The 14861-nt window shown below is 42.6% G+C and overlaps 2 protein-coding genes across 4 annotated transcripts; both read left to right on the forward strand.

Moving 5' to 3' along the window:
- Window positions 1-3765: 3765 nt before the first annotated feature.
- On the forward strand, window positions 3766-7968 carry LOC129354038 (carcinoembryonic antigen-related cell adhesion molecule 1-like). 3 transcript variants are annotated; one of them, XM_055023523.1, is made up of 6 exons: window positions 3766-4064; window positions 5571-5869; window positions 6841-7119; window positions 7356-7461; window positions 7548-7623; window positions 7757-7968. In XM_055023523.1, exons 2-6 carry the CDS (start codon window positions 5848-5850, stop codon window positions 7814-7816), a joined length of 543 nt encoding a protein of 180 aa, XP_054879498.1. In that variant the 5' UTR covers window positions 3766-4064; window positions 5571-5847; the 3' UTR covers window positions 7817-7968. The 3 variants fall into 3 exon arrangements, with proteins under 3 accessions (XP_054879498.1, XP_054879499.1, XP_054879496.1); XM_055023524.1 differs by lacking the exon at window positions 3766-4064 and having other exon boundaries at window positions 5450-5869; XM_055023521.1 differs by lacking the exons at window positions 3766-4064; window positions 5571-5869 and having other exon boundaries at window positions 6471-7119.
- A 258-nt stretch (window positions 7969-8226) lies between these two features.
- On the forward strand, window positions 8227-14055 carry LOC129354025 (hemicentin-2-like). The gene is made up of 9 exons (XM_055023509.1): window positions 8227-8278; window positions 8713-8788; window positions 11946-12235; window positions 12305-12529; window positions 12625-12882; window positions 13005-13083; window positions 13169-13223; window positions 13313-13480; window positions 13764-14055. The coding sequence occupies exons 1-9, from the start codon at window positions 8227-8229 to the stop codon at window positions 13773-13775; spliced, it is 1215 nt and encodes a 404-aa protein (XP_054879484.1). The 3' UTR covers window positions 13776-14055.
- Window positions 14056-14861: the final 806 nt, after the last annotated feature.

Here is a 14861-nt window from a genome sequence, read left to right on the forward strand (position 1 = left end):
GCTTATTAGCCTATTAGTTAACAGCCTGTTAGCTCATCAGCCTGTTAGTTAACAGCCTGTTAGCTCATCAGCCTGTTAGTTAACAGCCTGTTAGGTCATTAGCCTGTTAGCTCATCAGCCTGCTAGTTAACAGCCTGTTAGCTCATCAGCCTGAAGGTTAACAGCCTGTTAGGTCATTAGCCTGTTAGCTCATCAGCCTGTTAGTCAACAGCCTGTTAGCTCATCAGCCTGTTAGTCAACAGCCTGTTAGCTCATCAGCCTGTTAGTTAACAGCCTGTTAGCTTATTAGCCTATTAGTTAACAGCCTGTTAGCTCATCAGCCTGTTAGTTAACAGCCTGTTAGCTCATCAGCCTGTTAGTTAACAGCCTGTTAGGTCATTAGCCTGTTAGCTCATCAGCCTGCTAGTTAACAGCCTGTTAGCTCATCAGCCTGTTAGTTAACAGCCTGTTAGGTCATTAGCCTGTTAGCTCATCAGCCTGTTAGTCAACAGCCTGTTAGCTCATCAGCCTGTTAGTCAACAGCCTGTTAGCTCATCAGCCTGTTAGTCAACAGCCTGTTAGCTCATCAGCCTGTTAGTCAACAGCCTGTTAGCTCATCAGCCTGTTAGTTAACAGCCTGTTAGTCAACAGCCTGTTAGCTCATCAGCCTGTTAGTTAACAGCCTGTTAGTTAACAGCCTGTTAGGTCATTAGCCTGTTAGCTCATCAGCCTGTTAGTCAACAGCCTGTTAGCTTATTAGCCTATTAGTTAACAGCCTGTTAGCTCATCAGCCTGTTAGTTAACAGCCTGTTAGCTCATCAGCCTGTTAGTTAACAGCCTGTTAGGTCATTAGCCTGTTAGCTCATCAGCCTGCTAGTTAACAGCCTGTTAGCTCATCAGCCTGTTAGTTAACAGCCTGTTAGGTCATTAGCCTCTTAGCTCATCAGCCTGTTAGTCAACAGCCTGTTAGCTCATCAGCCTGTTAGTCAACAGCCTGTTAGCTCATCAGCCTGTTAGTTAACAGCCTGTTAGCTTATTAGCCTATTAGTTAACTGCCTGTTAGCTCATCAGCCTGTTAGTTAACAGCCTGTTAGCTCATCAGCCTGTTAGTTAACAGCCTGTTAGGTCATTAGCCTGTTAGCTCATCAGCCTGCTAGTTAACAGCCTGTTAGCTCATCAGCCTGTTAGTTAACAGCCTGTTAGGTCATTAGCCTGTTAGCTCATCAGCCCGTTAGTCAACAGCCTGTTAGCTCATCAGCCTGTTAGTCAACAGCCTGTTAGCTCATCAGCCTGTTAGTTAACAGCCTGTTAGTCAACAGCCTGTTAGCTCATCAGCCTGTTAGTTAACAGCCTGTTAGTTAACAGCCTGTTAGGTCATTAGCCTGTTAGCTCATCAGCCTGTTAGTCAACAGCCTGTTAGCTTATTAGCCTATTAGTTAACAGCCTGTTAGCTCATCAGCCTGTTAGTTAACAGCCTGTTAGCTCATTAGCCTGTTAGCTCATCAGCCTGCTAGTTAACAGCCTGTTAGCTCATTAGCCTTTTAGCTCATCAGCCTGCTAGTCAACAGCCTGTTAGCTCATCAGCCTGTTAGTTAACAGCCTGTTAGTTCATTAGCCTGTTAGCTCATCAGCCTGTTAGTCAACAGCCTGTTAGCTCATCAGCCTGTTAGCTCATTAGCCTGTTAGCTCATCAGCCTGTTAGTCAACAGCCTGTTAGCTTATTATCCTGTTAGTTAACAGCCTGTTAGCTCATCAGCCTGTTAGCTCATTAGCCTGTTAGCTCATCAGCCTGTTAGTCAACAGCCTGTTAGCTCATCAGCCTGTTAGTTAACAGCCTGTTAGCTCATTAGCCTGTTAGCTCATCAGCCTGTTAGTCAACAGCCTGTTAGCTCATCAGCCTGTTAGTTAACAGCCTGTTAGCTCATTAGCCTGTTAGCTCATCAGCCTGTTAGTTAACAGCCTGTTAGCTCATTAGCCTGTTAGCTCATCAGCCTGTTTTTAACAGCCTGTTAGCTCATCAGCCTGTTAGTTAACAGCCTGTTAGCTCATCAGCCTGTTAGTTAACAGCCTGTTAGCTCTTCAGCTTGTTAGCTCATCAGCCTGTTAGTTAACAGCCTGTTAGCTCATTAGTTTGTTAGCTCATCAGCCTGTTAGTTAACAGCCTGTTAGCTCATCAGCCTGTTAGTTAACAGCCTGTTAGCTCATTAGCCTTTTAGCTCATCAGCCTGTTAGCTCTTCAGCTTGTTAGCTCATCAGCCTGTTAGCTCATCAGCTTGTTAGCTCATCAGCCTGTTAGTCAACAGCCTGTTAGCTCATCAGCCTGTAGTTAACAGCCTGTTAGCTTATTAGCCTATTAGTTAACAGCCTGTTAGCTCATCAGCCTGTTAGTTAACAGCCTGTTAGCTCATCAGCCTGTTAGTTAACAGCCTGTTAGGTCATTAGCCTGTTAGCTCATCAGCCTGCTAGTTAACAGCCTGTTAGCTCATCAGCCTGTTAGTTAACAGCCTGTTAGGTCATTAGCCTGTTAGCTCATCAGCCTGTTAGTCAACAGCCTGTTAGCTCATCAGCCTGTTAGTCAACAGCCTGTTAGCTCATCAGCCTGTTAGTTAACAGCCTGTTAGTCAACAGCCTGTTAGCTCATCAGCCTGTTAGCTCATCAGCTTGTTAGCTCATCAGCTATTAGCTCATTAGCCTGTTTGCTCTTCAGCCTGTTATCTCATCAGCCTGTTATCTCATCAGCCTGTTATCTCTTCAGCCTGTTAGCTCATCAGCCTGTTAGCTCTTCAGCTTGTTTGCTCACTAGCCTGTTAGCTCATTAGCCTGTCGACAGGCTGCAGGTCTTTCTGTCTGCATTCAGCCTCCTCAGTATTTAAGGCCGTCATTTTCAGGTTATCAATGTTTCTGTTTTACAGGGAGGAGAAGAAATGAGGCCGACTACATTTCATTCTGACGTTAAGTAAATAAAACCTTTTTATTGTTATGGACAATGAATTGAGTTATTTTAAATGTCAGATCCTGGTTTGTTTCAGTGTTTGCGTTTATTTTCATTTTCTGTCAATTTTGCTCAGCTTTGAATCATTTCTATCAACCTGATGAATAAATATTTCATCACCAACTTCCTTCATGTTGGATCCAATCTATTCATAACATTAAATCCTGAATGCATTTATTCTAAATGTAATATTTGAATCTAAAAGTTAAAATAAAAATTAAGAGCAACTCTTGGTGATTAAATCAGCGAACCATAACTTCATATCTTATCATATTTAATTCCTGTTATCTGTTACAGCAATTTTAATAATTTCCTTTAAAATTCTCAAATATGTTTTCCTTTTAGGTTTTCTGCCTTTTCTGGAAACTGCAATTACAAAGTTTGAAGGACAAAATGTCACCTTCCAACCAAACATCCCTGGACCTCAGATTAGTTCCTATTACTGGACTTTCATGCAAATAATCAAACTGAGAAAATAATAGATGTGACTGGAGAGATCAAGAAAATGAACAGAACCAGATTTGAAGGTCGCCTGGATACGGATGTAAAAACTGGATCAATCACAATTTCAAACCTCAATCTTTGTGACAAAGGAACTTTTAAGGGGTTTTTTTCCAGAGAAGGGAGAAAAATCTCTCACCACATCGTGGAACTGGAGGTCAAAGGTGAGAAACATAAATGACAAAAACACGCAATGAAAGAAAGACTGGAATCCTGTTTTTAGCTTCATTTATAGTTTTATTGCACTTATAATGTAAATTATATTTTTCTCCTATTGTTCAGAAACAATGATGCTGTTGAACTGGATCTTCCGGTGGGCTCCAATGCTACTCTGAGATCCAAACTGGAAAAACTGGAGGAGGATCATGTTGTCTCCTGGTCATTCGGCAAACTGTGTCCTGAAAGAGAAATCGCCAACAATAAAAAAACTCCAGTCATCATGGAGATATTTTTGATAATGTGATTCTTAATCTAACTAATGGAGACCTGACAATCCCTCAGATCACAAAAAGCTTTAGTGGAAAATATTATTTTAGGATATTAAAGGGTGGATATCCATACATTTCAGGAACATATGATGTCAGCGTGTTCGGTAAGTATTTTGGATCCACTGAAACTCATGAAGCTTTTCTACAGATTTATTAAAAATAATAATAATAGGGAGATTATATCTAATGTATATAAACATGTACAGATGCATTTCTCTGACAGTTCTATAGATACAAAGCAAAGTGGTAACTAGAAATTAATGTTGAAGATCACCTGTAGTCCAGGTTGGAAGAAATTTGACAGGAAATTAAGAATAAGATTCTTCAAAACACCTTTCAGTGTTTCTAAACCAACAATTGGAGGAACAATTGGAGGAATTGTCACCAGATTGGGAATCACTCACATATTTTGGGGCTGATTCTGTTCTGGCAGGGAGTTCAGACAGAAATTCAATAAATATTTTAGTCGACGTTTCCACTGAACCCACTGCATTAAAAACTGGGTTTGACGTCCAGTTACTACAGATTCTGTTGCTGGTTGCAAGGAAAATGATAACTCTGTGCTGCTCAAGCTTTGCCTCCCACCCTTCAACAATAGCAGAAAGACTGAGGAAAGAATGTGAATATAATGCAAAGAATAACAGCAAAACTTCATGTGAAAATGGACCCCATACAGAATGAGGTTCATACACTGAGAGTGTGGACTTCAGCTATGCTAACCCATAGCCTTATAATGCTATGCTAACCCATAGCCTTATAATGCTATGCTAACCTATAGCATGAAAATGCTATGCTAACCCATAGCCTTATAATGCTATGCTAACCTATAGCATGGAAATGCTATGCTAACCCATAGCCTTATAATGCTATGCTAACCCATAGCCTTATAATGCTATGCTAACCCATAGCATGAAAATGCTATGCTGACCTATAGCATGAAATGCTATGCTAACCCATCGCCTTATAATGCTATGCTAACCCATAGCATTATAATGCTATGCTAACCCATAGCCTTATAATGCTATGCTAACCCATAGCCTTATAATGCTATGCTAACCTATAGCATGAAAATGCTATGCTAACCCATAGCCTTATAATGCTATCTTAACCTATAGCATGAAAATGCTATGCTAACCCATAGCCTTATAATGCTATGCTAACCCATAGCATGAAAATGCTATGCTGACCTATAGCATGAAAATGCTATGCTAACCCATCGCCTTATAATGCTATGCTAACCCATAGCATTATAATGCTATGCTAACCCATAGCCTTATAATGCTATGCTAACCCATAGCCTTATAATGCTATGCTAACCCATAGCATTATAATGCTATGCTAACCCATAGCATCAAAGTCCTATGGGTTATTAAAAGCTGTTAGTCTGGATATGTTCACCTATCTGTCATGTGAGCCATGAGAAACTTTCTGAGAAATGGATTTAAATGTTTGCTGAGAACCTTTTTGTCTCGCTCGCTTTTCTGTTGTCCTTTGTAAGTGCAAGTATAAATATGCATGTGTGTTGGATTCATAACGTTCTTAAATAAAGGATGTTAAAAAAAAAGAATCACTCAAAATAATAAATTAACATTGTGTTTCTGATTTTTCAGATGGTTATGTGAATATTCGGTGGGCTCCAATGTTACTCTGAGATCCAAACTGCAAAAACTGGAGGAGAATAATGTTGTCTCCTGGTCATTCGGCAAACTGTGTCCTGAAAGAGAAATCGCCAACAATAAAAAACGCCACAGTCATCATGGAGATATTTTTGATAATGTGATTCTCAATCTAACTAATGGAGACCTGACAATCCCTCAGATCACAAAAAGCTTCAGTGGAAAATATTATTTTAGGATATTGAAGGGTGGATATCCATACATTTCAGAAATGTACGACGTCAGCGTGTTCGGTAAGTATTATGGATCCACTGAAACTCATGAAGCTTTTCTACAAAATTACTAAAAATAATAATAATGTGATCTTAATCTCAACACTCCTGGTAAAATAACTCTTTGCCTCATAAAACTACTGTGGTTAATCATTTTAAAACTGTTTTTATTAATACTTTTCCAGAACATTTTTATTGACCATATCATAGAGAGTGGAGTATTTCTGCTGCCAATGGAAACAGAAGAAATCCTGTCTGCAGAGGAGCAGATGATGGAAACTGCATCACATATATCTGTGAACAGTTCAGCATAAAACATAAATTACTTTAGTCCAGAGGTTTACAGCTGATTGTCACTAACTTTTCTTCTGTACCATTTATTTTCTATTTCTCCTGCCTCATGTTCTGAGCTCCTGATCCTCAGTTTGTCCCATTTTCAGTGTTTTTTCTGCTTCCTTCAGTGTTAACATTATGCATGATGTAATCTTTGAAAGGTTTGAAGTCAAGATGATCAGAAATAAAAGCTCATCAGTGTAGGAACTGTAACTATAACTCCCAGCAACCTGACAGGTTCAAAGAGTTTTTCCACTCAGCAGAAAACCAGAAACAAGTTGGCAAAAAAAAAAAAAAAAAAAAAAAAAAAAACACCAAGCAAAAACTTCTGGGAAATTTTTAAATTTGTTTTAATATCCTAACTAATGGTATGAAAAACCAGCCTTTCATCGTCAGTTCTGGATGTTTAAAATGTTAAACTTTGAATTTATCCTGCAGACTAAATCTGAACTCAGGGATTGATTGATTATTTACCTTCATTTTGGTTTCAGCCAAAAAATGACAGAAACACATTAATTCAACTAAAGTTCAAATTCATGATTTCCTTTTTGGAAAATGGGATGAAAACAGAAAACTTCTGACAGCTCCTCTGATTATTTTCTCATTGCTTTTGCATTGGATGTTGTTTTGTGGGAACTTCATGGTTTCTTCTCCTTCAGATCCGGTTTCTGTTCCCAACATCACCAAGTTGACGGTTCCACCAACCCACAGTGGCTGCAGCCTGACCTGTTCAGTGGACAACGGGCCTGGAGTGAACCTGACCTGGTTCAGAGGAAACGCCAACGTCAGCTGCATCAGCAACCAGAGCGTCTCCGTCCTCGCTCTGCCGCTGCACATCCAGGCGGAGGATTCCTCCACCTACAGCTGCCAGGCACAAAACCCCGTCAGCAAGCAGAGAAAAGCTCTGGACTCCCAGCGCCTCACGTGTCGCAACGCAGGTAAAAGAATCAGAGTCTGAGGAACATGCAGCTCAGTTCCTCAGTTCTGATCAACATCAGAGCTGAAAGCAGCCAGGAAACAGATTTATTAATAAATTCCCTCCTTCTGGTGGAAATTAGGATTAGGCTCTGGATTAGAGTGAGGCTTTACCTGATCACATCTGTTTCTCTGGGTTAATTTCTGTTTTATGAAGTTTTCATGATGATAAATATTTTGAATTATTGCTGGTTTTCAGGAACAGCGAAGCTTTGGGTTGGACCGGTGATTGGGGGTATTATTGCTGCCACTCTGGTCATCATTGCTGCTGCAGGTCTTTTCACCTATTGCATAAAAAGGAAAAAGGTACATATGAAAAAACCTTTTTGATCATATTTGCTACATTATTCCTTCAACATTATCCTCTGCTGATGATGTTGCGTAACACAACAGGTTGTCATGTTAGAAATCGTCTAAGATCTCAGTCAAACCAAGAGACTTCGCCTCAGAACTGCAGCTCCTCTCTGGTAGATCTATAAAACATATGATCTAAACATTTAAAATCATTTATCATGTTTGTTAAATTTCTTGCTATTTTGCATCAACAAAAAGCAAATATCTCTATATATTTTGGATTATTTTTGGACTGATTTCTTTCAGACAAGTGAAGAATATCTGCTGCAAAACGTTCAAGGATCAAGTTATGAGACAGTAAAGTGACGTGGTTCACTGACCTGCTCCACCCAAAGGGAAGAGATGGAGAACATCGACCGCTGTTGATCTCACAGAGAAACTGAACATAAACAATTCAATGTGATTTTATTTTAATCTTTGAATGTAAATCCCTTACATGTTTCATTTCCATATTTTAATGTTTATCCTGTATAATAAACAAATTATGAAGTGAATCTGAGTGTCATTTAGTCTGGACGAAATATTTCATATTTACTGCAGATGTTTTAGAGTTTAATGAGCGAAACATGAAGCGGTCAGACTCCTGCTGACCTGGAGCCTCAGACTGATGGAGTTTCTGCTGGTTTCAGATCAGCTCAGGCTGAAAACCCAACAGAACCGATTCTCCACCAACACACAACTCTGACCTGAACTCGGTTCTGTTGAAGCCCGGATCCATGGAAACTGTTCAAATCCTCCAATCAGGGCGGATCAGCGGCCTGCTGGGCTGTTGGTGCCCTCTTCCGGTTGATATGTGGTATTACATCTCTTCAATATTGTGTTTCTGTTAACAAATAAATGGCCACTGGGGGCGCTAGACCATCCTATGATCCAGCTGCCTGGGTCATAGGGTGGTCTATGAGCCATCCTATTACCTCATCTGGCTTTAAATAATATGTAAAGGAAGATAGTAAAGAAAAGCCTAAGTTAATAAATATCCAAAGGATGAGTTCATTTATTCTATCCTTTTATTTCAATTAAAATTCCAAAGTTCATATAAAGTTATTAAAAATCTGTTCGCATTGTTTAAACTAAGCTATCTTTCATTTGTTGGGAATTACTAGTGAAAAGTGTATTTTCCTACAGCAGGATGGTCTGTGAAGGCAGCACAAGTTGCGAGGGAGGAAAAACAGCGAAGAAGAAGAAGAGCTGATGGGCGCTAGCAGCAGGAGCTACAGGCAGCTGGATTCAGCGAGTCAGCTCAGACTTGCCAGGAGGAATCCTGCTAAACATTAATAAGTAAGTTAGCAGCACAAGGTGAGTTTCGGCTTGAAGCTGTTGGACTGTGCGCTTGTTTTCTGTCGCGTTAGGGCGAAGCTAGGCTAGCTGTTAGCTACTCCAGTAAACCAGCTTTGCTGTCAAAGATCTTCTGCAGCTTCTGGCTGCCATCAGGTCTGATGGGTCGCATTGGAAAATAATCCGACCTGAGCTGTTCAGACTGTCATGAAAAGATCAGAAGCAGGTTCTGGCAATGAAATTGGAATTGGGTCACTTCAGTCTGCAGTGTGAACGCAGCCTGAGACCCAGAGGCCCCTGCGCCCTTTGACCCTCAGCGACCCTCAGTTACCGCCATGTCCGATTCACTTGTTGGACCAGTTTATTGTCTAAAATATAATATTCTCTCCCTGCCAACGTTTTAGAGGTAATATCGGTTGGCCAACTGTAACTGAATATGTCTTAGTTTGTACCTTAAGGTGCAAATGAAATGAGCAAGGAAAATGTTTGCATGACATCAGAGACGTTATAATATGAATGTGTTCATGTTTCATCTTCTCTGCTTCAGCAGATAATCCAGAAATGAAGCGATTCAGCTGCAGCTTCAGTTCATCCTGCAGGTTCCAGCAGCAGCATGAGGAGAGCGCAGCAGAACCACGACGCCACCAGTGCAGAGCTTGCTCAGAAACATTAAGTAGATATTTTAGAGACCCGTTAAAGGCAGAGTGAAATTCTGCAGGAAGCCTTAAAGATTTGGATGTAGCTTTTTTTAAATTTTACTGTAGGAACAAAATCTAAAAATGTTGATCCATCAAACACATTGTTGGCTAAGTCTTAGAAAGTTCAAACGAGTCTAAATACAAACTAAAAATGTTCCACTTGTGGTTTCATGACGCTCTTTGTGACGCACACACCCGGGTATCATGCAACCACAACGATACCCAGAACCACAGAGTTCTTCATCGATCGGACCGGGTCACGTCAAAGTTTCCTCTGCTGGCAGGAAACAAGTTGGTTCTGATTTTCCTGACAAGTCAACCAGACTGCAGGAGTTTTGAACATGGAGGTTTCTCACCACATCATCTGTAGACAAACATCACAGACATTTCAGTCATTTTTGTTTCAAGACACAAACCAGAGAAATATTTTACATCCAGAGTCTTTCAGAGCTGTCAGCGGGACAGGAGAGGAAATGAGCCGAGCTGAAATGTGCCAGGAGTCATGAGTTCCTCCTCCGCTCTCTGTGGGTCAGGTTCTGGTCTCTGTGGGTCAGGTTCTGGTCTCTGTGGGTCAGGTTCTGGTCTATGTGGGTCAGGTTCTGGTCTCCTTGGGTCAGGTTCTGGTCTCCTTGGGTCAGGTTCTGGTCTCTGTGGGTCAGGTTCTGGTCTCTGTGGGTCAGGTTCTGGTTTCTGTGGGTCAGGTTCTGGTCTCTGTGGGTCAGGTTCTGGTCTCTGCGGGTCAGGTTCTGGTTTCTGGGGTCAGGTTCTGGTCTCTGTGGGTCAGGTTCTGGTTTCTGTGGGTCAGGTTCTGGTCTATGTGGGTCAGGTACTGGTCTCTGTTGGTCAGATTCTGGTCTCTGTGGGTCAGGTTCTGGTCTCTGTGGGTCAGGTTCTGGTCTGTGGGTCAGGTTCTGGTCTCTGTGGGTCAGGTTCTGGTTTCTGTGGGTCAGGTTCTGGTCTCTGCGGGTCAGGTTCTGGTTTCTGTGGGTCAGGTTCTGGTCTCTGTGGGTCAGGGTTCTGGTTTCTGTGGTCAGGTCAGGTTCTGGTCTGTGGGTCAGGTTCTGGTCTCTGCGGGTCAGGTTCTGGTCTAGATTAGAAACAGGCTATAAATGTTGGCTCTGATTCATCTGAGCAAAATCTAAAGAAAACAAAAAAATATCAGGTTTCTGAATGCAGATAATTCAAAGAACAAACTTTATTTTTAACAAAAATTCAAATTCGTTCAGTTTGAAAAAGATTTTTCCCCAAAGCAATTTAAAACCAGACAGAACTACACTACAAAAACACAAAATCTACCAAATAAATTTCTTTAGTTATATAATAATATCTCAGTGCAGCTGAAATAATTCCTTAATATTAATTGAAAGAGTTGTTGGTTCCACAGCAACATTTTTCCATGTTACAGATTAAATAATCTGCCAGTGGAACCAGCACTTTTTCATCAGTATTTAGCAGCTTTTAGCTGAGAAACAAGCCTCCATTGCTGAGAGTTACTTGTGAATTATATTTGTCTACTTGGTGAGTTTTTGCAGTGCAAACCTCGCCTCGTTTCTTATGTGTTGATAAATTATTTCAGTTTTGTGTTAGAAGTGTTTGAGGTGAGCAGGAAGCTTCCTGTTAGCAGTTAGCTCATCTTATCTGTCGTAAACATCGGCAGCCACAGCTGGTTTGTTTGTCTGACATTTAGCTGAAGAGACAGGAACCGGGTCAGAACCCGACTGCCAGCTCACAGACCCCCGATGGACCACATGGGGTCACATGGGGTCACATGGGGTCACCCGAGGGAGGCGCTCGGTGATCGGACTCATTCAGGATCCAAAGGTCCGAACGTCAGAATGAATCAATCAGAACCAAACATCTGATCAAACACATGATCATTGAGCTGAGGTACAACTGATCAGTGAAGAAGAAACTCATCAGTTCACAATCAGGAGGAAACTTTCTCTGAAACGATTGGAGCAAATTTAACTGAACTATTTGAGTTTTATCAGGGGCAATAAAACTGGATCAGATTCAGAAAGAAACTGGGAAAGGCCTGGAGATGTTCTGGTTCTGCTGACCGGGTTCTGATGTTCTGGTTCTGCTGACCGGGTTCTGATGTTCTGGTTCTGATGTTCTGGTTCTGATGTTCTGGTTCTGCTGACCGGGTTCTGATGTTCTGGTTCTGCTGTTCTGGTTCTGATGTTCTGGTTCTGCTGACCGGGTTCTGATGTTCTGGTTCTGATGTTCTGGTTCTGCTGACCGGGTTCTGATGTTCTGGTTCTGATGTTCTGGTTCTGCTGACCGGTTCTGCTGTTCTGGTTCTGATGTTCTGGTTCTGATGTTCTGGTTCTGCTGACCGGGTTCTGATGTTCTGGTCCTGATGTTCTGGTTCTACTGACCGGGTTCTGATGTTCTGGTTCTGATGTTCTGGTTCTACTGACCGGGTTCTGATGTTCTGGTTCTGATGCTCTGTGTTCCAGCGGTTCCCAGACCCAGATCTGTGCAGTGGAAGGATCATCTGTGACCATCAGCTGCAGATTCTCTCATCCAATCAGAGACCAGGATGCAGTTCTACTGTGGTTCCTGAACGGCCGTCCTGTGGACCCGGGGTCAGACCCAGAGTCCAGAGGTCGGGTTCAGACTCTCTGCGGTCCGACCGCCTGCAGTCTGAGACTCACCGAGCTGAGAGAGAGCGACTCGGGTCGGTACCGGTTCTGGTTCAGGACCAGCAGTGGAAGTTATTCTCCAGGAGTCTCTCTGACTGTTGCAGGTGAAGCTTCACTGACATGCTTTCCATCCACCGTATGAAGAGACAAAAAGCAGCTTCATCTTGTTTCAGTTCTCCGTGTTCAGCTGCTGGAATCAGAGTACCAAGCGGGTTTCACCAGGGCTCATCTGAAATGTCTCAGCAGCTGCCGGCCCGATCATCAGTCCTACATCTGGATCAGAAACGGACGGGAAATCCTGAACCAAACGTCTCCTTCTGTTTCTGTCTCGGTTCGTCCCGCAGACACATATTCCTGCTCTCTGGAGGGAAACCAGGAGTTTCCGTCTCCGTCGGTCTGTGAGTTCACTCGGCTTCTGCAGCATCAGCTGATCTGATCTGATTCTTTATGATTCTTGATAACAACATTCAGTGGTTTCATGTTTCCCCTGCAGATGCTCCTCTTCCTCCCTCCGTCTCAGTCAGTCCCTCTGCTGAGGTGGAGGAGGGAAGTTCAGTGACTCTGACCTGCAGCAGCGATGCTAACCCAGCAGCTAGCTACTCCTGGTACAAGGAGGATGAAGATTCTCCCAGAGCTTCAGGACGGAGCTTCATCATCACTGACGTCAGACCTGAACACAGTGGAAATTATTCCTGTAAAGCTGAAAACACCAGAGGAAGTCAGAGCTCCACCGTTCACCTGGAGGTCAAAGGTCATCTTCACCTTCAGCTTCCTCTGGTTTCTCAAGAACCAGAGCAGAACTCTGATCCAAACTGTCTAAATGCAATGTGAAAACCTCCATCATGTTTCTGGTAACTGAGTTTTCTTGTTCAGGATCCAGATCTGCAGCTGCTGCAGGAAGTGCTGCTGTTCTACTTCCTGTCGTTTTCCTCTCTGTGTGTCTGTGGATCCGGTGAGCGGTTCTGATCCATTAATGACCATTAACTCATTCAGTCACGTCAGACTAAAGTTGTACTCTTCATCATCGTCCTGAGCAGGAAGACGAGGAGCTGCAAGGAAACAGCTGAGCTCAGAGCAGACGAGCTGCAGCAGGTGAGGACGCTCTGGCAGCCTGTGGTTTGGACTCTTTGTTCTCAGGAAAAACCTTTTCTCTGCTAACCTGCCATCATCTGAGACTTCAGGAGGATCCAGAGCAGCAGGATGAGCTTCTGTACGCCACTGTTCGCTTCATCAGGAAGCCGCCAGACGGAGCAGCTCAGAGTCCCAGAGGAAACCAGAGATACCAGGACGCTGCTGCTGCAGCAGCTGCTGCAGCTGCAGCTGCTGCAGAGAGCCACCTTCACCCCGAGGTGAGCCGCTGCTCACAGCGAGACGTCTGCACAGACTTTAACTGGACCGCTCTAACTTCAGATCCATTCAGTTCATTTAAGCAGAAATAAAGACAAACAGATTGAGTTCAGTCGGACGGAGTCTGGTGATGAAACTCTACAGTTTATTATTCTAAAGACAAACTGATCCAGGTTTTATTCAGAAACAGTTCAGTCACACGACTCCAAACTCATCCAAAAACATTTCATATGATTTCTCCTGCTGCTTGTTCAGAGTCTCATGTTTTCTCTTCCTCTCTCCCAGATCCAGACATGACGACAGCAGAGAGGATCCAGCCGCACTTTACAGCACCAACCAACACAGGACCTGAACGACTTTACCTACGCTCATATTTTCCTTTTAGCTTCTGTATGTTGCATCTCTGAACTGCCAGAGTAAAAATGTTCTGGGTCCAGACGGGCCGCCGAATGTTTAGGGTCTGAGACTGCAGCCATCATCTTCCTCGCTCTTCATCAGGACACCGTTAGTTTCCTGTGTTATTATGGGATGGCTGCTGGTTTCTGCAGGACGATGGTTTCAGCTCCAGTTCGTTCAGGAAGAGACAGAGAACAGAACAGTTCTGCTGATCGTCTCTGATCAGCAGAACCAGAATCTGAGCTCAACTGGACCCAGAACGTTTCAAATGTCTGATTTCTGTCTGCAGAGGTCAAAACTGAGAACTACATAAATATTCAATTTAATACTTCAGTGGAACACAAGATGGAGCCAGTTTACTGTTAACAACACAAACAACAGTTTTTACTCAGGCACCGACTAAAACACTCATTACAGGAAAACATTTGAGATAAAAATGATTTAAATTAAACTCTGAGTTTATAAAAACCTGTTGAGTTTGTAGATTAATGAATCGTCTCTGCAGGTTTACTGAAGTTTGTTCTGGAAAATGTTCACATCGATATCAAGTTCAGCTTTAGACAGCGAAGAAAGATTTTATATTTCATATAATAGAAATCCTGTCTGAGTGACGGGATCAGGTTCCTCTTCACTTCCTGAGCTGCTGACGACGTCAGGAGAGAAGAATCATAAATTTAGTGTTTAACAGTAAAATTACAGCGTCAGAAAGGAAGAGAAAATGACTTCAGAGCCTTTTGTAGAAAGATGCAGAGAACCAAACGGTTTGTGACGGTTTGGTTTCTGTAGAACAGCCTCTCTGTTGGAGCCAGAGCTGCAGGTCTGATATATTTGAATTATTTATGCATCTCCCACACTGAGCTGCCATCACAGAGAATAGTCTCACACTGAACATGTAAAATTAGGCCAGTGTTGAAACCGCTTCCTCTGCAGTAGAACAAACCCACACTTAAAGTACCTTTGATGTTTAAATGGATTTTAAGCACTTAA

The sequence above is a fragment of the Poeciliopsis prolifica genome, unplaced genomic scaffold (genome assembly GCF_027474105.1).
Source record: "Poeciliopsis prolifica strain line A6 unplaced genomic scaffold, Auburn_PproV2 SCAFFOLD102, whole genome shotgun sequence".
Lineage (NCBI taxonomy): Eukaryota > Metazoa > Chordata > Actinopteri > Cyprinodontiformes > Poeciliidae > Poeciliopsis > Poeciliopsis prolifica.

Coding starts and splice junctions, on each gene's coding strand:
- LOC129354038 (XM_055023521.1), top strand. CDS start 6,801: ATGTTGTTTTGTGGGAACTTCATGGTTTCTTCTCCTTCAGATCCGGTT. Junction 7,462..7,547: donor TATTGCATAAAAAGGAAAAA/GGTACATATGAA, acceptor GCGTAACACAAC/AGGTTGTCATGTTAGAAATC. Junction 7,624..7,756: donor AGAACTGCAGCTCCTCTCTG/GTAGATCTATAA, acceptor GATTTCTTTCAG/ACAAGTGAAGAATATCTGCT.
- LOC129354025 (XM_055023509.1), top strand. CDS start 8,227: ATGGAAACTGTTCAAATCCTCCAATCAGGGCGGATCAGCGGCCTGCTG. Junction 12,530..12,624: donor GTTTCCGTCTCCGTCGGTCT/GTGAGTTCACTC, acceptor TTTCCCCTGCAG/ATGCTCCTCTTCCTCCCTCC. Junction 12,883..13,004: donor CGTTCACCTGGAGGTCAAAG/GTCATCTTCACC, acceptor TTTCTTGTTCAG/GATCCAGATCTGCAGCTGCT.